Genomic DNA, 23,077 nt, shown 5'->3' on the forward strand with positions numbered 1-23,077 from the left:
ATTCATGTACAATCAAAGTCAAGAATGAGCTGTTAATGCATCAAATTCTGATCAATTACCAATGTTGCCTGTACACTTGTATCATTTTCTGTTAGCAGTGGATACACTATACATACTTTTCCATGAATAATACGGCTTCATATTTCCTAGTGAATATCCAACGTGCTGAGTGAGGGCAGGGCAGATCTAGTGGTGTGTGTTTAGTAGTGATAATTCACCTTCATGCAGCTGCTTATGACAACATGGATTTCTGAAGAAACCCCTTTTAGTTTTTCCTATATGGTCGGGGCTATATGTACCATGGTTTTGTCACTTCTGAGTTTAAAGTGGTGAGTGTACTTGTTACTTGCTTACTTTTCACGTTGTTTGTGTCACCTTTCAGCAGAAACTATTAACATTTAAAATTAATTTTATTAATAAAATAATATCACCCATTCAGTTATCAGTCTGAAGGTTACAAGGTTATACAACATGACTATTGACTGTACACTGTAGGCTTCTAAAATGGAGGCTGGGCACACAGAATATTTGTGGTTCAGAAGCAACAAACTGCAACAGACAGTGGCTAATTGATTTGGTGCTCTGTATTTTTCTAATTAGCAAAAATATTGAATCACTGGTAACAGGCAGTCTATTAGGACATTTCTGCAGTTTTTCAATTCCCATGTCCAATGAAGACCCTTCCTTCTCTCTTTCAGTGGATTAGGGTGTGCTGCAGGCCCCACAGATCCATAAATACAGAGCTTTGAGGTATGGTGCTATTTTCTCCTCAGCCGTGTCTCCTGTGTCTCACCTGCAAGCCAAATCTTATAGAGACTCATGAGTGCTATGACAGTACCAGAAGAATATACCGTGTTACCAGCATGACAACCTGCTTCAAATAGGTAATGACGTAACTTCACAGCCAGGACGCTTTTTCTGTCTAGCAGATTCTTAAGGATACCACCATCAGTGCTTCGAGCTCTGATGTACTGCTGTACAATCCTCTACAAGGCCTTATTGTGCTGATTAGCTCTTGATTTTGCCATTTCCAGTGGCAATTAGTGTTGGCGTAACAGGTTTGATTTAATGGTTGATTATCTGGGTTAATGTAGCACATACTGTGAAGCCACATTTGCTCAGAGGTGGTTAGATGGAAAGCCCATTGGCTCTGCTGTTCATCTTCCACAACACCTTTACAGGGGCGATCTTCAGCAAAGAAGCTTTATACCAGGCAACTTAACATACCAGGTTTGTGTGGGTCTTTGAGTTTCTTAAAGACCTAAGGAACTTATGTGTGTTTTCTGTTTAATTAGGCTACTCTTGTGTACACACAATGTACACACACAAATTGAGTTCTATGAATACTGCTCCTATGTCCAATTTATTTCACAAGAATTTCTCCCCTTCCATTGTAAAATGGGTGGTCCTTATGTTAGGTAAAGCTTACATAAACATTACTCTCAACAGTCAAAAAGCTGATGCCCCCCGCCCCCAAACTCTGTATTTCTACTTTCCCACCCTCTTCAAGTCTTGCTAGCCAGCAACCGAAAGTTATCTTGCGAGCACAAACTAATCAAATGTATAGTATAATGTGTGTCTTTGGGCTGTTTCTTCTAAGTGTGTAGGTATCGCTGTGCTGTCAGACAAAAAAAAAGGTAACAATGTTGGGCTAAGTTGACATTACTCATTGCTGATCTAAGGTAACATTAGTCAAGGCTGGGCTAAGGTAACATTAGTCAGTGCTGATCTAAAGTAACATTAGTCAGTGCTGATCTAAGTTAACATTAGTCAATGCTGATCTAAATTAACATTAGTCAATGCTGGGCTAAGGTAACATTAGTCAAGGCTGACCTAAGGTAACATTAGTCAGTGCTGATCTAAGGTACCATTAGTCAGTGCTGATCTAAGGTAACATTAGTCAATGCTGGGCTAAGGTAACATTAGTCAAGGCTGGGTTAAGGTAACATTAGTCAAGGCTGGGCTAAGGTAGCATTAGTCAGTGCTGATCTAAAGTAACATTAGTCAGTGCGGATCTAAGGTAACATTAGTCAAGGCTGGGCTAAGGTAACATTAGCCAGTGGTGATCTAAGGTAACATTAGTCAATGCTGATATAAAGTAACATTAGTCACTGCTAATCTCAGGTAACATTAGTCAAGGCTTGGCTAAGGTAACATTAGTCAAGGCTGATCTAAGGTAACATTAGTCAATGCTCATCTAAGGTAACATTCGTCAATGCTGATCTAAGGTAACATTAGTCACTGCTGATCTAAGGTATCATTAGTCAATGCTGATCTAAGGTAACGTTAGTCAATGCTGATCTAAGGTAACATTAGTCAATGCTGATCTAAGGTAAAATTAGTCACTGCTGATCTAAGGTAACATTAGTCAGTGCTAAACTAAGGTAACATTAGTCAATGGTAATCTAAGGTAACATTAGTCAGTGCTGATCTAAATTAACATTAGTCAATGCTGGGCTAAGGTAACATTAGTCAAGGCTGACCTAAGGTAACATTAGTCAGTGCTGATCTAAGGTACCATTAGTCAGTGCTGATCTAAGGTACCATTAGTCAGTGCTGATCTAAAGTAACATTAGTCAGTACTGATCTAAGGTAACATTAGTCAAGGCTGGGCTAAGGTAACATTAGTCAAGGCTGATCTAAGGTAACATTAGTCAAGGCTGATCTAAGGTAACATTCGTCAATGCTGATCTAAGGTAACATTCGTCAATGCTGATCTAAGGTAACAGTCAATGCTGATCTAAGGTAACATTAGTCACTGCTGATCTAAGGTAACATTAGTCAATGCTAATCTAAGGTAACATTAGTCAAGGCTGGGCTAGGGTAACATTAGTCAAGGCTGGGCTAAGGTAACATTAGTCAGTGCTGGGCTAAGGTAACATTAGTCAATGCTGATCTAAGGTACCATTAGTCAATGCTGATCTAAGGTAACATTAGTCAGTGCTGATCTAAAGTAACATTAGTCAAGGCTGATCTAAGGTAACATTAGTCAGTGCTGATCTAAAGTAACATTAGTCAAGGCTGATCTAAGGTAACATTAGTGAAGGCTGATCTAAGGTAACATTAGTCAAGGCTGATCTATAGTAACATTAGTCAGTGCTGATCTAAGGTAACATTAGTCAATGCTGGGCTAAGGTAACATTAGTCAAGGCTGGGTTAAGGTAACATCAGTCAAGGCTGGGCTAAGGTAGCATTAGTCAGTGCTGATCTAAAGTAACATTAATCAGTGCTGATCTAAGGTAACATTATTCAAGGCTGGGCTAAGGTAACATTAGTCAGTGCTGATCTAAGGTACCATTAGTCAGTGCTGATCTAAGGTACCATTAGTCAGTGCTGATCTAAGGTAACATTAGTCAATGCTGGGCTAAGGTAACATTAGTCAATGCTGATCTATAGTAACATTAGTCAGTGCTGATCTAAGGTAACATTAGTCAATGCTGGGCTAAGGTAACATTAGTCAAGGCTGGTCTAAGATAACATTAGTCAATGCTGATCTAAGGTAACATTCGTCAATGCTGATCTAAAGTAACATTCGTCAATGCTGATCTAAGGTAACATTAGTCAATGCTGATCTAAGGTAACATTAGTCACTGCTGATCTAAGGTAACATTAGTCAATGCTAATCTAAGGTAACATTAGTCAAGGCTGGGCTAAGGTAACATTAGTCAAGGCTGGGCTAAGGTAACATTAGTCAGTGCTGGGCTAAGGTAACATTAGTCAATGCTGATCTAAGGTACCATTAGTCAATGCTGATCTAAGGTAACATTAGTCAGTGCTGATCTAAAGTAACATTAGTCAAGGCTGATCTAAGGTAACATTAGTCAGTGCTGATCTAAAGTAACATTAGTCAAGGCTGATCTAAGGTAACATTAGTCAAGGCTGATCTAAGGTAACATTAGTCAAGGCTGATCTAAGGTAACATTAGTCAAGGCTGATCTAAGGTAACATTAGTCAAGGCTGATCTATAGTAACATTAGTCAGTGCTGATCTAAGGTAACATTAGTCAATGCTGGGCTAAGGTAACATTAGTCAAGGCTGGGTTAAGGTAACATCAGTCAAGGCTGGGCTAAGGTAGCATTAGTCAGTGCTGATCTAAAGTAACATTAATCAGTGCTGATCTAAGGTAACATTATTCAAGGCTGGGCTAAGGTAACATTAGTCAGTGCTGATCTAAGGTACCATTAGTCAGTGCTGATCTAAGGTACCATTAGTCAGTGCTGATCTAAGGTAACATTAGTCAATGCTGGGCTAAGGTAACATTAGTCAAGGCTGGGCTAAGGTAACATTAGTCAAGGCTGATCTAAGATAACATTAGTCAATGCTCATCTAAGGTAACATTCGTCAATGCTGATCTAAAGTAACATTCGTCAATGCTGATCTAAGGTAACATTAGTCAATGCTGATCTAAGGTAACATTAGTCACTGCTGATCTAAGGTAACATTAGTCAATGCTAATCTAAGGTAACATTAGTCAAGGCTGGGCTAAGGTAACATTAGTCAAGGCTGGGCTAAGGTAACATTAGTCAGTGCTGGGCTAAAGTAACATTAGTCAAGGCTGATCTAAGGTAACATTAGTCAAGGCTGATCTATAGTAACAGTCAGTGCTGATCTAAAGTAACATTAGTCAATGCTGATCTAAGGTACCATTAGTCAGTGCTGATCTAAGGTAACATTAGTCAATGCTGGGCTAAGGTAACATTAGTCAAGGCTGGGTTAAGGTAACATTAGTCAAGGCTGGGCTAAGGTAGCATTAGTCAGTGCTGATCTAAAGTAACATTAATCAGTGCTGATCTAAGGTAACATTAGTCAAGGCTGGGCTAAGGTAACATTAGTCAAGGCTGGGCTAAGGTAGCATTAGTCAGTGCTGATCTAAAGTAACATTAATCAGTGCTGATCTAAGGTAACATTAGTCAAGGCTGGGCTAAGGTAACATTAGTCAGTGCTGATCTAAGGTAACATTAGTCAATGCTGATCTAAGGTAATATTAGTCAGTGCTGATCTAAGGTAACATTAGTCAAGGCTGATCTAAGGTAACATTAGTCAGTGCTGATCTAAAGTAACATTAGTCAAGGCTGGGCTAAGGTAACATTAGTCAAGGCTGATCTAAAGTAACATTAGTCAATGCTGATCTAAGGTAACATTAGTCAATGCTAATCTAAGGGAACATTAGTCAAGGCTGATCTAAGGTAACATTAGTCAATACTGGACTAAGTTCTTTTGTTGTCTGTGCAATGTTTCACCACCCATGGAACTAGACCTTTGTGTCTAAGCCTATAGTTAAATTTTTTTCCTGATAACAGATATAAACTCCTACCATTTATCACCTATTCCCATCACTATCCACTATCCATGATGGAGGCTTATCTGGTGCCTGAACCTCACAATTATTTGCATTAGTATCTTCATCAGTAGGTTCATACATGTAGTCAGAGTCACCCCTTGAGTCTTGTTTCCTTAAGGCTTTTCCTCATGCTCTTAAGATGTTTTTCCTTGCCACTGTCACCTTTGGCTTGCTCATTGGAGGCTTGGACCCGAACATCTGTAAAGCTGCTTTCTGACAATGGTTGTTGTTAAACACGCTGTATAAATACATTTGACTTTGACAAGTACAGTTGTTGTACTCCAAAGAGTGCACCTGACTACACATCTGCTCTGCTTCCCCCCTCTCACCACAACTCCTTCCCCCAAACCCACTTCTTCTCTTCCTCGCTGTCTTTTTCTGGGTATTGAATTCTGTTGATGCTGCGTTGATGTAGTGCAGATTTCAAGATCCAGACATTACACTATTTACTTCTTCATTGTGATTACTTCACATAGGTCACCTTCTTCATCCCTTTTCTGGTTGTCACACACTCTGAGCTGTTAATTGATAATCTAATTTGTAGTCTAAAGAGGCCTGTGGGAAAATTAAATGGCATGGTTTAAGATGGACATTAAATGGAGAGATAGAGGGGTTTCTGTGAGAATAGGAGGAGGCATGTTTTTGGAGTGATTTCTTATCAAACCAGGTAACAAAAGCCCATTTTAAATCCCTGTAAGAGTGTGTATTAGGAAAACCTGTAGTTAGCCATGTAGTCAACAGTATAGAAGAAGGGTCTTATGGATCTTCTTCTTCTGCAAGTGGATCACTATTTATCTTCATATGTATGCATTAGATCATGTGAATAATGGGTGTTAAAGGCTAATAATAGATGTTAAACAACTAATGTTTATCAAATAATAGTTGTTAAAAATTAAATATCAAAGGTTACAGCCATATGAACTAAGGTGTTTCTGTTGAACTACTGCAGCAATTTATGATCTACTATTATCCAACTGATGCATTTACACCAAACCATGAACTTGATGTGGATTTGGTCCTTTAGTGTTAGTGAATTGTTCAGACCTTTTTAGTGAAAGCTGTATAATATAAAAGTGGAAGCATACTGGAGTTAATAAAAATTCCTCTCTGATTAATTCAAAAGTATGGAAGATGGGGAACCAGGCCAGTGAAGGGAGACAGTAATTTATAAGTCCTAGATACAGTATAAATCTTAGTAATGTATAAGATCCAGCTTTGAGGTGGTCACCACCAGATCCAGCTTTGAGGTGGTCACCCCACCAGATCCAGCTTTGAGGTGGTCACCACCAGATCCAGCTTTGAGGTGAGCGTATCCCTAGAGCTCATGTGGGCTATGCAGAGAAAATGGTGAGACATTTCTTATCTTACTGCCCTTTACTTCAGTCCTAGCATGGATCCTTTTATCACTCAGCTGTGTTGTAATATAATAGATCATTTCTCAGTCCATTCCTGTTATAAGGAGATTCTGTTATAAAAGACAATATCTATTGATTTGTGTCTCATGCTTTATTTGTTCTGAACCCACTTCATTCACAATCCATCACGAGCAGTTTTCATTAAGGTACTGTATACTGGTTGTTTGAAACATTTCATTTTGTTTCCTGCGTGGTGGTGTTATCGTTGTCATTCTAACATTATTATAACGATCAGAGCATCAGTGTTCTTTTGGAATTTCCCAAACAGCATTGCAATCACCTGTTCTCTCTGCATCACATATCAACATAAACTACGCAGAACTGTAAGGTTTTCAGCATAGACAGGAAACCGGTGTATCGAGAGGTCATATAATACATTCTTGCTTAGGAATTGGAGAAATGAAAAGATGCCTATCTGAGTAATAATCTCCCAAATGACAGAATCAAGAGAAAAGCCTGAGAAGTGGACATCAGTCTCACTCGTCTATTCTGAATACATGATAGCGTTAATTTCACTTTATAACTCTGATCACAGCCATCAGCTGAATCATCAGTGCATATGTAAATGTTGTTTCCAGAAAGTATTGCACCATGAGATATGATGTTACATCAGCTATACAGTATCTTTTGGAGGTAACATTCAAAGTCAGCTGAGTCAGTTACAGGTGTAGAATGTCCTGTTCTCTCTCTCTTTCTCTCTCACCGCATGAGCGGTTATAGTCCATACACCTCAGCAGTTCAGGTCAAACATCTACTGCAGGAAGAATCTAAACAGCAATTTGATTGATAGAAGAATATAATGTCAAGAAAGCAGACCGACATGCGTAGGTGTGTAGTATCACATCACACTGTATCAAATCTGTTGTGCTGGATGTTTATGTCCCTCGCTGACCTGTTTTGATGACGCCTGGAGTTTTTAGCAGAGAGGGTGGATTAACTCGGTCCTTATGGAGGATACATCATACCCTCAGAGAGCAGTGATTAGCAATATGACCCGCACATCCACCCCAATGCAAAGACAAGTAGAGGCGAATGCAGGAGCATCTGGTTTTTAAAAGCCCACCATTCCTTTAAAAGTTCAGCATCCCTCCTTATCTGACATATCTTACATTATCGATGGCATGAGGAACTCAGGTGGCACCTGGAAGATAAGGAAGGATGGAGCAGGCAAAGCAAGAAATTGAAACAGAGACAAAAAGGCAAAAGAATGGGAGAAAGAGAGAAGAGAGAGAGGGTGAGGGGGAAAGAGAGAGAGAGGGTGAGGGGGAAAGAGAGAGAGAGAGGGAGAGATAGAGAGGGAGAGAGAGATGGAGAGAGACTTTCATTCCTCTGTTTCTGCTGATGCACTGTGCTTTGTGTCTTTAGAACAATGGAGTGCTCAGGTCTGATATGTTTGTTTGTTTGTTGTTTACTTGATGGCATTTTCATGTTTAATGCTTTAGCTGAATTAAATCCTTTTTGAGCTGCTGGTTTGTGATCATTTGCTGTATTAAGAAAGTCCTCACGAGGGCTGAGAATTCTATGAAGTAGAAGCATGAGTATCACTGTGAACACTCACTAGTATTGCCTTGATTGGACATTGAGTCCGATAGTTGAAAAATAAAAATAAATTACATTTAATAATAAAATAAATACATTTAGGATTACATTTATCTGCAACATCAAATCTTTTTCACCAGGTTCTAAAACATATTGATAAGAATAAAATTTCAGGCTATGAATTACACATTGGCTGAGGTGTGAAGTAGGGACAATCACAATGTGGATGCGGATTATACAGCATTTCCTAATGTTATTATCAAAGCACATCTGAATGTTAATATGTTTTAAAAATACAATGACTTTGATTCATCATGTTTCATCCAAATAGCAATATTACATAAAGGCAGTCTTGTTTTTGCCTTGCCTGAAATTGAAGTGAATTCTGATACATTGCCTGGGCAGTGCTGTCCTCAGCCAGAACTCAGCTCCAGGATTATATTACATTTGGTCCTCCTTCTTTTTCTCAGTATACTCAAAAACGAGGAAGGGAAGCATAACGCATGTTTCATAAAGAGCACTTCAACCTCCGTTTAATGTCCATGAATAATGTCCGGACTCTCTGGTGATTCTCCAGCATAAAAATAGATCCGAACTTGTTCCTTTTACTCAGCAGCGTTTCTCAACAGATGTCGCATGCTGTAGGAACTAGTCCATGTGACAGATCACAGCTTTGAGCTGTGCTTTAACTCACAAGATGAATGGCTTTGCCCTTGGTTTTGCCCCTGGGGTATTCACAACCTTACTACATGTGTTCTGATGTGATCAGTCTTATCTGTGCGCTTATGCACGGTGCAGGGCTCTTTGCATTAACAGATTCCCAAGGCACTGGCATGTGCTCAGGGTGAATGTTGACTTTAACTGATTGATTGAAAAGTTTTTCATTTCTCTGTTTCAGCTTTTCAAACTGTGTCCGGTTACTGTGACACTCACAGAGCCTCTGTATTGTGTAATAAGTGGTGCGTAATACAAAGTGGTGTGTAATAGGTTTGTCCAACTGTGTCTTCTTTGAAGGGAACCTGCATTACTGACACTCACACCTGCTGTCAGTTTAAGTCATCCTGTTGTGAGCTGAACACCTCACCAACTACCCAGCCACCATGGCAGACGATGCCGCCATGCGCAATGAGCTCACCAATCTGCAGGAGAGAGCTGACCAGCTGGCCGATGAGGTAGGTCCATGTTACAGCCCTCCACTCCACAGGCATCACTGCCCAAGACCAAGCCATTATGTATCAGCCGATCTGAATCAAACTGTCCCCCGCCCCAATCACCAGCAGGCAGGGTATGAGTAACTGTGGCAGGCAAATGACTGATTAAAATGCATCTAGCACTGAGGGGAGGAGTCAGGATCTGTTCGGCCAGAGAGCAGTAGAGAGCTGCGCATTCATAAACCACTTGGGAGGAAGGAAGACTGGGATTCTGCTCCACCTCGCTCCTCTTTGCTCAGACTGTAGCAGCCTCCTCAGTGGGGCTCCTTCACCTGCTCTGATGGGCCTTTAATCAGACTAGTCTCCTGCTGACCAATCACACGTCCCCACACCCAGCTCTGCAAGCAGTGGAGTGGAGCCCTGGTCTCTAAGAGCTAGTCATCAGAGAGCTCAGATGCAGGGGACAATGTTCCGCATCACTGGCCATCTGACACGTGGGACTTAATCACTTAATAGCCTTTTACAAGGTTACACTGCCATTCTAAAGGTGGACTTCATTAACTATGACCGATTAATTCTGAAAGAATTTATCTCGGCTTCCACGGGGCTGAAAGTCTCTTGTGAAAAGGCACCAACATACATTCTTAAACAAATCACTATGACTTAATGTGAAGTACTAAGAATCACAGGAGTCAGAGCTGACCTAAGGAAAAAATATCAAAATACAATCTATAGAGAAGGTCTAATATTGACAGGGGCATATGGATATAGCACAGACCATGTTCAGTGAGAAATCAGAATTCTGCTGCTGAAATGTATATACTGGGTGGGCATTAAAAATTGATGAGCTGATAATGCTGTGTGGTGGAGTTTTGTGAGCAGGAACAGGAAGGAGGCGGGGATGGAGGACAGATGGTGCTGGAGGAGCAGAGGAACGGAAGGCTGGCAGGAGCAGGGAGCTCTCCACCCAAAAGCGAGCTCCACTGCCTTCAGCTGTAGCTGTGCCTATCAGCCCCCTCAGCTCAATTTTTCCTCCTTCTCAACCCCAAGTTCCCAGAACAGCAGAGGAAGCATTTATGATGTTCCCCTTACCTACTGCAGAGGAAGACCTTCTTATGATGGTCTCCATACCTACTGCAGAGGAAGACCTTCTTATGATGGTCTCCTTACCTACTGCAGAGGAAAATCTTTTTATGATGGTCTCCTTACCTACTGCAGAGGAAGACCTTCTTATGAAGATCTCTCTACCTACTGCAGAGGAAGACCTTCTTATGAAGGTCTCCTTACCTACTGCAGAGGAAGACCTTCTTACGATGGAGATACTGTGTACATGCTCAGCCTGACCATGTGCTGACCATGTATTGGAAACTGAATATCATGCCTCATTTGAGCTATCATTTGTTCACTTAGCTGTGTAACTTGGTTTGAAAACTACTGTTCAAACAAAGAAATTAACATAAGGCAATGTGAAGGAGTCAAAGTAATTTATTTCTATAAATGGAGTAAACAGAACAAGATTTTTCTCCATACTGTACTATGTACTTTGTTTAGTCAGTCAGAGCAGCATTTAATGTTGGTTTATTTTTACATTTGCAGTCACTGGAGAGCACTCGGCGCATGTTACAGCTGGTAGAGGAGGTAAGGACTGCATGCAGAAACAGCAACAACAACATCAACATCAGCAAAGAACCTGAAGTCACATGTAAGGGTTAGACCACATCTGAGGGATTTGCTACGCCTCTCTGACTAGTGTAACTTCTCCATGGATGCAGTTGGGCATTGGCCCTTGAGAATGCAGGCTGGTGGTTGCTGTTCTGCTCCTTCACAGAGCTGGAGCTGAGTCTGATCACTTCCTCTCTGCCCATGCACAATAACTATCAGGAACGGAGGAAAAGCAGTGTTTTTTTCACTGCATGACAAAAATCAATGTTGATTTCCCAGAAAGTACGTGTTTCCCTTGGTGTAGGATGGTGCATTAATATCGTACAGGATCAACTGTCTAGGCTCCAACAGGAATTTAAGCCACAGGAAAAAGTTGCAAACAGAGAGGAGCTGGATGTAAAATAAAGCAGAGAACCATCTGAAATAGGAAAAGCTGACATCCTAGAATGCGCTGCAGTGGGGTTTGATTCTCTGTATGTCTGGGTTTGGAGTATAACCATCTTGCAACTGTGCTCAGAAGTGCATAGCTAATGTGTATATCCACCATTTCTCAGTTAAGAAATGCATAGCTAATTTCAAGTAAAACCCTACCACTATAGTTTTAAGGTTCCTCCCTCCCTTCTAACTGTGAATTATTTGGTTAATCAACCAGAGAAACATATAGATGGCAATACACTATTCATAAATTCTCACGTAATCTCATTAATACAGATAAAATAGAGTTCACACATGAATTAAACAAAACATAGGCTCTCCTGCACCATTACCAAGAGCTGGCAGAACCCTGGCAATACCACATGCGCTACATCAGGCAGGTTTCATCCCACTGATCTGATGAAACAACATGCAGATGTGATGAGGCATAGAGGATTGTCTGCTCTATTTGGGTCAGTAGAGTTTTACAATGCACTGGGGGATAATGTGCCATACTATACGCTCATGCCCATTTACCTTTAAAGCACACTGTGCTTCTGTGTATACCATGATGAACTCATTTTGGCTCACCAGTCTGTCCAGATATAGACATTGACCTGCCAGGGCAGGGGGATCATATTCATATTCTGTCATCTGCCTGTGGTGTGCGGTGTCCTGTGTGAGGATATTTTTCCATCTCCTGGTGTTGAATACTGTTCTTGAGACTTTACTTACTGGTCTGTAACCCACAAATCTCCTAGCTCTGGGCTGACCTGTTTTTCCTCTTCTGTCTGTATTTTCCTCTTACCTTCTGCGGTTCAGAGTAAAGATGCAGGCATCAGAACTTTGGTTATGCTGGATGAGCAGGGAGGTAAGTTACAAAAAAGATAGACTCATTCTGAATGAGTAACCAATTATTATTTATAGTAACTTATTTAATTATCACTTATTATTTAAATGTGGTATGTATTTATTCATAGATATTAAAATAATATAGGGATGGAATATCGATAAGTTGCCGAACCTGTACATGTCAAAAATGACACTGAGACTCTGACACTCATACAGCAGTCAGTGTTACTGGTAATGGAAAACAGCTCTCATTTCCATCAGTCGGGGCTGCGGAGGATCTGTGTAGAATCCCTTGCTTAAAAAATGAGCTCTAATTGACGTAGCTGAGCAGAAATAAACAGGAATGTTATTCCTTTTTGTTCCCCTTCTTTTTTGTCTGGATCATAGGAAATGTACAGTTCTTTTCTGCTCTGTTATTAGTCTGTCAGAGCTGCAAATAGACCTTCGCCTCCCTCAGCTTAGTTATGGATCACATGTTCCCACAAGCCCACAAGGCTTTCCCTTGATTTCTGTCCTTACCTGATCCACACACCTTCTCTCCTCCAATCACAGTTAAACAATCATAGCAAGCTTCACCGCTAAAGCGTTGCTTTGATTACTACATATAACATTGCCACAGACCTCAGTGTGCAAATGACTGTAGGAACAAACTGACAAAATGGGGTCTTTGAGGCAATTTTCAAAGTGTAGGAGAAATAACTCCTACAGTGAGAATCAAGCCTTTATAACTAAGAATCGCTCTTTTCTTTGGCCTTATATACAGTTTTAGTAGATATTATAGTTTTAAATGTATTTACGATTTATGATTTATTGATGAGGGCTAACCTGGCCGAAATTAAGCTTCAGTACCAGTTCAAACCTGTGATATGCTGCTCACCTATTTAACCAAAAGAGAGAGGGGCCATTGAGCCCCAGTTCACTGTCAGCCATGGAAAATGTCTGCTTGTCTCTCTCTCTTTCTCTCTCTCTCTTTCTCTCTCTCTCTCTGTCTCTGTCTCATTCTCTATATCTGTCAATATAACTTCATTATCATCTAAAGAGCTCTGTTCTGACTTTCTGTGTCTTGTTCTGGGTCTGCTTCCCCAGCATGGTGAAGGTGCAGCTGGTGCATTGAGTCCTTCCCCTGAAAATTCTCCCTGACAGATATTGTCATTCTGACCCTTCTTTAAAAAAAAAAATACTCAAAGTACATTTGTCAAATTCAGATCTATATACTCTAAGGTAGCAAGTTCTATACTGCCAGATACAGTTACAGAGTCTGAAAGTTCCCATTGACTACATGATTCTTTAGTCTTCATTCACCCTTCGCACAACTAATTAACATTTTGTTCCCTATTCATTTGACCAGCCCCCTTTATAATACTCCAATTCAAAATTAACTTTTCAAATCTATCTATCTATCTATCTATCTATCTATCTATCTATCTATCTATCTATCTATCTATCTATCTATCTATCTATCTATCTATCTATCTATCTATCTATCTATCTATCTATCTATCTATCTATCTGTTTATTCTTCTATGTTTCTTTCATCCCCTGACTCCTAAATCTTGCCCACATATTCTGCCAGTTTTTTCTATATTGCTGGTATAATGGAGTAAAGCCAAATGCTTTCTGTCAAACCTGCCACCAGCAGCTGCTTCTAATGCCAAGGTGCATCATCTCTGGTTCACTGCTGCAATTCAGCATCTCTCCTGTCAGATGCTGCTATTGCACTTTGAACCAGTGCTTTTGCTAACTATAAACAAGTTAATTAAGGTAGATTAATTTTTGTAAGCTTTAAAAATTTTTATCTAATTTAATTTTTTTTTAAAAATCAGACTTTTTCGTGTGTATTTGTTTGATACCCCTGCTGTTTCTCCCCCAGTTATCATATCATCAGCCAGTTCTCCCTCAGTTAGCCTATCATCAACCAGTTCTCCCCCAGTTAGCCTATCATCAACCAGTTCTCCCCCAGTTAGCCTATCATCAACCAGTTCTCCCCCAGTTATCATATCATCATCCAGCTCTCCCCCAGTTAGCCTATCATCAGCCAGATCTCCCCCAGTTAGCCTAAATCTTTCCCTAAACCTCCTTCATCATTTGTCTACCAGATTGCAAAAATCTCATTTCATTGCTGTCACCCCTTTGTCTTAACCAGAACAACTCGAACGTGTTGAAGATGGCATGAACCATATCAACAAAGACATGATGGAAGCCGAGAAAAGTTTAAAAGATGTAGGCAAATGCTGTGGACTTGTATGTCCCTGTGACAAGTAGGTACTGGTGGGGGCCAGATGCTCTCACCTGTGTGATGATGTCTGACTGTCCCGTCAATGTGAGTGTCCTAAGTCTCTTTCTTCTTTTTATCCCTCTCTTCCTTTTTCTTCTTTTCTTTATTTTATTTTCTCTTTATTTTGTCCTTTATGCAATTTTTTTGTTGGCTTGGGGGATAACTGACTAATGTTTAAAATCAGAACAACTGGAGCGCATCGAGGAGGGAATGGACCAAATCAATAAGGACATGAAAGAAGCCGAAAAAAATTTGACGGATCTAGGAAATCTCTGTGGTCTATGTCCATGTCCCTGTAACAAGTAGGTGGTGATGCCTGCCTGCCTGTTCGCTTGCCTGAACCTAATGAATAGGAGGGGAAGAACGAGCAGTTTGCTGTCCCGGGGGCCGCTTGCTTGGGGCCTGCATCCGCCTTCGCCCTGTGCTTGGCCTCCGGTGCATGGGGGTGTTTTGGCGTGATGGGGGTGGTGGGGCTGCTAGCTGGAGGCATGCTACAGTGCACGTGCAGCAGTGCTGAGGAAGCCCGTGTCGGCCCAATGCATTCACACGCTCTATGCCATCTACCGCTGATACACGGGTCAAGGCCCGGTGCTTCCTAAATGTTGATGTGCCCGCTTGATGTGCATGAATCTCTGTCTTTTTCTGAAATGCTTGTGTTATGCAAAAGCCCTGCTTTTACTAACTGCTTAAAGCACCTTTTTGAGCTCTAGCATTTAGCAGAAGTAGTACATGCCTCTGCACCTGGATGAAAGAGAGAGTGTCTGGACAATCTACTGTAAAAAAAAAAAAAAAGGATTTGTTAAGCGCTTTTTAACAATAATAACCCATCACATAGCCGGGTTACAGAATCACATTATTAGTGCCTACAATGGGAATCAAATTCTCTACAATAACAACTTATAGATAAATATATTTATCTATATGATTACTTTTATATTTTATATGTTTCCAGCAAATACTTCACGTATGCTCTAAATAAATGTTCAACAGCCCCATCTTAAACATACGGTTTATATATGGTCATTTTCACTGTAGGAATATGTTAACATGAGCAACATCCCCTTTTGTGAATAATTAATCTATATTTATTTAATGCAGTGCAGATTTTATTCTAATGATATGATGTGTCAATGGATATTAATGCATAATGGAGGCACTGAATACACATTTGCATAATTGAACAACTGTCCCGGGCAGAAATGAGATGATTTGTGTTCATGTCTGCAGTTGTAATAAACCTTTTAGGATATGGATAAAGTATTTATGAATGTGAATATAAAGACTAAATTCATATTTTGTGTACAAGAGGCTTCAGCTTTAAAATGACATAATCTATCACTGAGCTGATATGCCAAACTGATACTGCGCCCAGTATACTCTTGATATGCAAGAGAAGATGAGGATATTCATTCCTTTTTCCCTTCATTTAGTATCATTTGCAGTTCACTTTGAGGAGCAATTATTTAATGCATTTAGAAAGCGGAGAGGTGGAGTCTTGTACAAAAGACATGTACCGCTTGGTGAGAAGATTAAAGCTGAGATTAAAGCAGCTCTAATCAGTGGTACAAGTCTCACTAACTTCTGGCAACTCTGACACCAAAAGAGCCTGCCTACTCATTTAAATGAGCACCTCCCTCCTAAATGCAAGTTTAGCACTTAGCTTACCTCAGTGCAAAGTAATTGACAGGCAGGATGGACCGCCTCCTTGTGGAGAAGTTTCTTGATTGTTTTGGATTTTGTGGATTTATTTATTTTTTTTAATATGTATGATAAAAAAAATATATTGTTAATTTTCTAGCTAGTTTATTAATTGTGGTGACATCAAGTCAGTAATAAAATGGTGAAAATATAATCTTAATACAGTTTAAATGTGAGTTTTATCATTGTCACTAAATAAGAAGTAATTATAGTATATAGTATATAGTATATTATAATATATTATAGTATTATATTAAAACAGCGGTATTATAATATATATTATAGCATTACAGTAACACAGTGGTAACTAAATAAAGTGTTAATTTTCTAGTTGTGACTAAATAGTCTGCAACTATTTGTCTATAAGTACTAAAATATTCTATTCTTACAGCATAATATCATATTAATTAACATATCACTTTCAAAGGCATTTAGAATTTCATAATATGAGGTGCCATTACCCCAGAATAAGTGAAACAAGTCTTCTGACCCGTTTCCTCTTTGTTTCTTTGATCAAGTGAAGTTGGACCTACCACAGAGCTGGAAAATGCAACATCACAGGCTACCTTTGTGTTGCTTGCTTACAAAGCACATATCTGGCAAAAATGCTAAAAATAACTAAAAAGATTGTGCTGTGTCTGTGCTGTAAAACAAATTATATGAATTGCTGTTGCTGTTTTCCGTATCTTGTTCAGGGAACCCGCACTTGTTCTGCTGGACCATCTAATGCACCATCTTAGAAGACCTTTTCACTCACTGAGTGACATACCGAGTACCATTATGGATACGTGCATAAGTGAAGGGTCCATCTAACCAAAGTTTAATCTAGCTAACATTAATAAGCAAGCAGTGAGCAAGAGCAGGAATATTTGGTGTTGCACATGCATCTACTTGATGGTGAAATATCCCACCTGCAGAGAAAAGAGCTAGGTTAGCTAAAGTTGTGTTGTTCCATTTGTATATGTGCCCTGGCTTGAAAATATTATTGCAAGTTTAATAAAGGGGTGTGATTATGTGTAATTATGCATATGGCTGCATTTGTAGCTACATACTAATTTATTCCATATACATATAATTTATCTTGACCATTATTCCTGTGTAAAGTGATCATCATTCTTCAATTAATCACATAGATAAGTAGTTATACATTCATTCATTACATTCAGGAAGGATTACATTCCTGTGTTGGTCAGATCTGTGAAGAGTGCATGGAGGAACACGGGAGTGCAATTTGTGCCCTGACAAAAAAGTACACAAAAATAAATTAGATTTTAGTACACTAACGTAAACTAGATTTTATTACACTAAAACACAGCACTTGTGGCCTACTTTCAGCAATACTGATGATAAGTCTAATTTAGTGTTTCAAAATTAGAACAAATATGTATGAGAGACTTCCCAAAGTAACTTGGGAGCTCTCTGAACTGTAAGAAATGAGGTGCAGTTGATTGAGGAGATGGAACGGGTGGAGCCAGTCAGGCTGAGGGCGGACACGATGTTGGAGGTGTGGCCAGAGGCGTGGCATAAGTAACTTCAATCATGATTTCCATATGTACTTTAATCCATATGAAGACAACAAAATAGTGTTGTACAGTGATGCAGCTGGTAACAGTTTTTGCCTCATCATTATATCACAGCTTCAGATCCTGCTAAGGCTGCAGCTGCCCCCAAAAACAGATTGGTAGCTATTATGCGACAGAGAGGAGACTAGCAGGTGGGAACTAAATACAACTAATTTGGAAACGTGGATTAAAAACTTTTTTAGACATAATGCAGCCTAATATTTAACATACTCTCTTTTCACCAATATACCTCATGGAAGCCAATAAATCAATTATTTAAATTATTTATCCCTAAAACTCTAACAATGTATTTCGATTACGACTTATTTGGTGTTACTCACTTATTATCAGTCGCATTTAATTTATGATATCTAGATAACCTTTGAGTATTTTACATTTTATTGCTGACTTATTACTGCTATATTTCTTTACACACTTTATTACCAATCTATAAAATGCAACCTTTTTTCTTAGAGCAGTTGTTTTAGTGTTAGCTCTCATGATGTAGAAGTCATAAAGGATCAAGCACTAACATTTTCTTTACTGCAGTTTTATTTAAGCTTTAAAGCCCCCTGTCTGACATTCTGCACATACTGCTTGTGTTCTTGTGAGAAAGTGCTTGAATTCTTGTTTCCCTTAAAATTTTATCAAATAAATGTACATATTTTATGTTACATATTATAATGCAAAAATAACTATGTTACATGACAAGATTGGTAGTTTTGATATATGTATTGTCTGTTTTTAATGTAAATGTTCTGTATGGTTACCATCAGTCTCTGTGACTTTCACAACACCATGTTCCCTGTACATTTATTCTCCATAGTAATGTAGTACTGTTCTCCCTTTGGTCAGGATAGATACACTCTTCAATACTTAGACATTTAAAAGTATAATGGACTTATGTTATGTGGTCATTTATTTATGTTTTCATCATTTAAATATAATTTATTCATCATCGTTTTATCCATAGCACCATCACTTCCTTAGGATTCAACTCACTCCTTGTCATTAGTGACATGCAGTAAATCCTTATAGCTTGAATCATTTACTGGTGTAGGTTTTACCCGTGTCTTGGCTGCCTCTCACTGTTGTCTCTATGGATACTCAGACTGAAAAGTGGGGGACAGACCTGGGGCAATAATCAGGATGGAGTGGTATCCAGCCAGCCTGCCCGTGTGGTCGATGAGCGTGAGCAGATGGCCATTAGTGGAGGCTTCATCCGCAGGTGAGAGCAGATCATTTTTAGGAGAGAGCAGGTCAGTTTTAGGGGAGCACCCAAGGGTTTTGGTAGCCCTGACGGGAGGTATCATATAACCGTACAGATATGTGCATAATTTCGGACAACCTCTCCTTAATAATCACGCATGTCTCCTCAAAGCTCCCACAAATTCCCACCCCTTTCTTGCCACCAGATTGGTCAGGTTCAGAGAGTGACTTAGACACCGCTCCACCCACACCCTACCTTTCACATCCAAATGCTTCAACCTTTAGAAGGCTTTGGAAGCCAGTTAGGAAGGAACATAAACTAGTCTTAAGGCTTCTGTAATTTTAGAATACACTATTAATTATTATAATTATGAATTTGCCATGTGTTTTTAAATTAAATGTTGATAATTGCGTTCTACACTATTGGCAGTACTTTGGGTTAGGCTCTGGATGACTGCTTTTAAATGGGTGAGGGGTAGTCTAAGGTCTCAGGGCTCAGGGCTGTCAGATATTAAACTCACTGAAAGCCTGTAGAAGCCTGTATTTGGGTCAGCCTTCTCATATGTCAGAGTTGCTTTGATTTAAAAAAAAAAAAAAAAAAAGCATTGTTTTGTGCTGAGCTCTATACATCAACCAGCTGACTGTCTAAGGGTGTTCTGCCTTTATTAAGAAGCTTTTTGTGTGTGTGTGTGTGTGTGTGTGTGTGTGTGTGTGTGTGTGTGTGTGTGTGTGTGTGTGCGTGTGTCTGTCTGTCTACAGGGTAACAAATGATGCACGTGAAAATGAGATGGATGAAAACCTGGAACAGGTCGGAAGCATCATCGGTAACCTCCGCCACATGGCTCTTGACATGGGCAATGAAATTGACACCCAGAACCGCCAGATTGACAGGATTATGGAGATGGTAAAGAGAAATGCTGCTTCATTAATCATTTGGGACAGCATAGACACTACTGGAGAGTATATTTTATCAAGAGCTTTCAGGGTACTATATGAATATGAACGTGTATATAAATGGTTTTAGAAAGATACATCTAATTTACACTTTTTGGACAGATTGTTTGTTTGCAGTTAGATAAACATTGTATTCTATGAGCAATGTTTATAGCACAAATAGCATAAATGCTGTTACTTTTGGCAACCATTCAATGCATCCAGGATAATGTCCAAGATTATCATTTCAGAATCTTTTTAAAAGGGGTGTAGCTAACACTAAAATGGATTGACCTTCATAAACATAATGCGCCAACTTGTTCTATCAAAATCACAAAAATGAAAATGTAAAAACTTGTATAAGTCAAACTGTACTGACTAGTAATGTAATAAGTTACAGTAAATTCTGCAGTTTATAATTAGCATTTTTATAATTAGCATTTTTTGTTTCACAGGCTGATTCCAACAAAACTAGGATTGATGAAGCAAACCAGCGTGCCACAAAGATGCTGGGAAGTGGCTAAACCCCTACAGAACCTGTCCCAGCATTCAACCATAGGCCCCGCCCCCAATGCCTCTGTCCATGCTAAATCTGCCATAGTGCACATTCCCCTCTCCCATGGTATTGACCTAGTAGATTTGCACACATACAGATATCTACATACACTGGCTCCCTCTGTAGAAATTGCTGTTCTGTGTCATCTGTCGTAAATAGTGCAGTAAATGGCAACATTTACTCTGTATTTTGCCCTCCAAAGATTTGTGTGTATATGTACTATATATATGACCTATATATAGTTCTGGTGGCTAACTCAAACGTGTAGTTTCTTTATTTGTTTCTCTTTTTTAAAGCAACATAGGCATTATATTGACATTTTTTCTCGGTGAAATTTATTGACATAATCCAATCTCTGTATCCATATTCTGTGCTTCTAACTGTGTAACTGTCCAGCCAAGCCCTGCATTCTACAGTAGTGAGCATTCCAATGAAGGAATCTTTGAAAGATCACAGCTGATGGCAGTCCTGACTTATAGGCTACTGTTCCATCAGTGCTACCTTTGCACCTGAAGTGATGATATGTTTGCACTGCTAACGTGCACTTCTAATGTGCACTGCTAATGTGCAAACCACATCCTGCTGGACCTTTCCTGCAGCCTCAGAACAGTACCACACTTTTTATTCATGTACGTCTGCAAACTGCGCCAGTCGATGTAAATGATGGTAAATGCTAATAAAAAACATAGTAGTGCTTAAAGTGTGATTGTGTCCGTATAATCCCCAATATCACAGAGTTTGTGGTCTAAAAGAGCTTTTTTTGCATTATTTTGCATTTTATGAAATCTTTTTTCATGTATGAACAACAGTGCAGTTTTAGGAAGGTATAGTGAATGATAAATTAACCTACAGAGCTTTCTGAATTAGATCACATGGAGAACAGGATTGTAAATGATCTCTAGCTGTATGGCACTGTTGGAAGAGTCATATGCTGCTCTGATGGAGGAGATCCTCTTTGAAGAAACAGCTTTAGAAGGGTTAAAGCAGACCATGCCAATAAGAACATGCATACTGAACACATGAGTGCACACACCCATGGCAGCACATGCACATGCATACAAAGGCTACTGTAACATTACTACTTTAATGTGTTGAGACAATTATACTGGTTTTATTATACTGTTTTTTTTTTAAGTTGAGTGATTTCTAGACTAATTCTGTAACATTATCTTAAAACAGAAAACTAACTTTTTCAATAGGATAAATTGATTAAAAAATAGGATAAATGAATCCCTCATATCTGCGATAATTTCTTCTGTCTGATAGGGTGGTGTTTTCTCAGACACCCTCATGTCTGTGATATGATCTGTCTGAAACAGCGGTGTTGTCAGAGATACATATTCAGACTGTCTTTTTATCTCCCATATAAAAGAACACTCATATTATGAAAAATACTTATGTGAAAACAGTGCCACCCCAAAATGCTGCATCTTGCTATTTTGCTGACAAAATATGTACTAACACTTTCTCTGGCTTTGTCTCTTCACACCAGGACATAGCAGTTGTGGGCATTCATCCACAACTATGTTTGGTATCACTAACTCCACTGATTTTCATTGAAGACCATTTATATTTTTTAAGGACTTGTTTACTTGAGGAAATACAGAAATAACACTGTGTGAAGCCCTCACACCTGACATCAGGCTTTTGATGCAATTATTATTAGTAGTAGTAGTTGCATTTATATAGCACCTTTCTCAAACTCAAGGGCACTTTACAAATATTGCTTTTTTCCCTTTTTTTTATTTACACTCACACACCGGATGAGAAACGGCTGCCAATTTGCGCACAGCGTACTCTCGATCAGAAACCACAGCCCCCTGGGGGACTGCAACTGGATGCAGGGAAAGGGGAGGAGCTTAAACCAGGACAGAGCACCAAACATCATTGGACATACATGCACACATTATATATATACACACACAGGACAATTTAGAGTGAGGCAATGAAGCACTACGAAAAGCAAAAGGAAGGCCAGAAACACCAGAACCATCAGAACCTGATGGTATAATAAGAAAACCTTCTGGTGGTCAAAAATAATAATACAAATGGTGTGGCTGTGTATTTGCATGAAACAATGTGTATGTGTTGCTACTGCAGACATCAATCAACAAAAGGTTTGTTAGTATGACTGTTGGCATTATCTTTAAGGAGGTGGGGTGACATTGGGGCTTTGATGCACACCATGCAGGAGAGTGTCCAGGTGCTAAAAGATAAACACCATTACTCAGCAGTTTGCTGCAATAATCCCTACTGAAACCCCAGCAGTCAGGTCTGATCAGTTCTCAAAGACTGCCTGTTCTGTTCTGAAATGTTCTGAATGCAAAGGGCATTGTCTTTGAAACCAGTGTGAAAGGAGCGCTAGATATCACCGAGTGTATCACGAAGTGTAATACACGTTCAAGTTCAAGTTTGGTTTATTCATCACATACATAGTCATACACAGTATAACTCGCAGTGAAATGGCATA

General features: G+C 39.4%; 1 protein-coding gene across 2 annotated transcripts; it reads left to right on the forward strand.

The window, feature by feature from the left end:
- Window positions 1-9,373: 9,373 nt before the first annotated feature.
- Window positions 9,374-21,307, forward strand: snap25b (synaptosome associated protein 25b). Of its 2 annotated transcripts, none has more exons than XM_026999901.2 (7): window positions 9,374-9,467; window positions 11,043-11,084; window positions 12,345-12,393; window positions 14,518-14,632; window positions 19,021-19,137; window positions 19,878-20,022; window positions 20,507-21,307. In XM_026999901.2, the coding sequence occupies exons 1-7, from the start codon at window positions 9,396-9,398 to the stop codon at window positions 20,573-20,575; spliced, it is 609 nt and encodes a 202-aa protein (XP_026855702.2). In that variant the 5' UTR covers window positions 9,374-9,395; the 3' UTR covers window positions 20,576-21,307. The 2 variants fall into 2 exon arrangements, with proteins under 2 accessions (XP_026855702.2, XP_026855700.2); XM_026999899.2 differs by lacking the exon at window positions 14,518-14,632 and adding an exon at window positions 14,834-14,951.
- The last annotated feature ends 1,770 nt before the right edge of the window (window positions 21,308-23,077 follow it).

This window comes from Electrophorus electricus, chromosome 13, assembly GCF_013358815.1.
Source record: "Electrophorus electricus isolate fEleEle1 chromosome 13, fEleEle1.pri, whole genome shotgun sequence".
Taxonomy (NCBI): Eukaryota; Metazoa; Chordata; class Actinopteri; order Gymnotiformes; family Gymnotidae; genus Electrophorus; species Electrophorus electricus.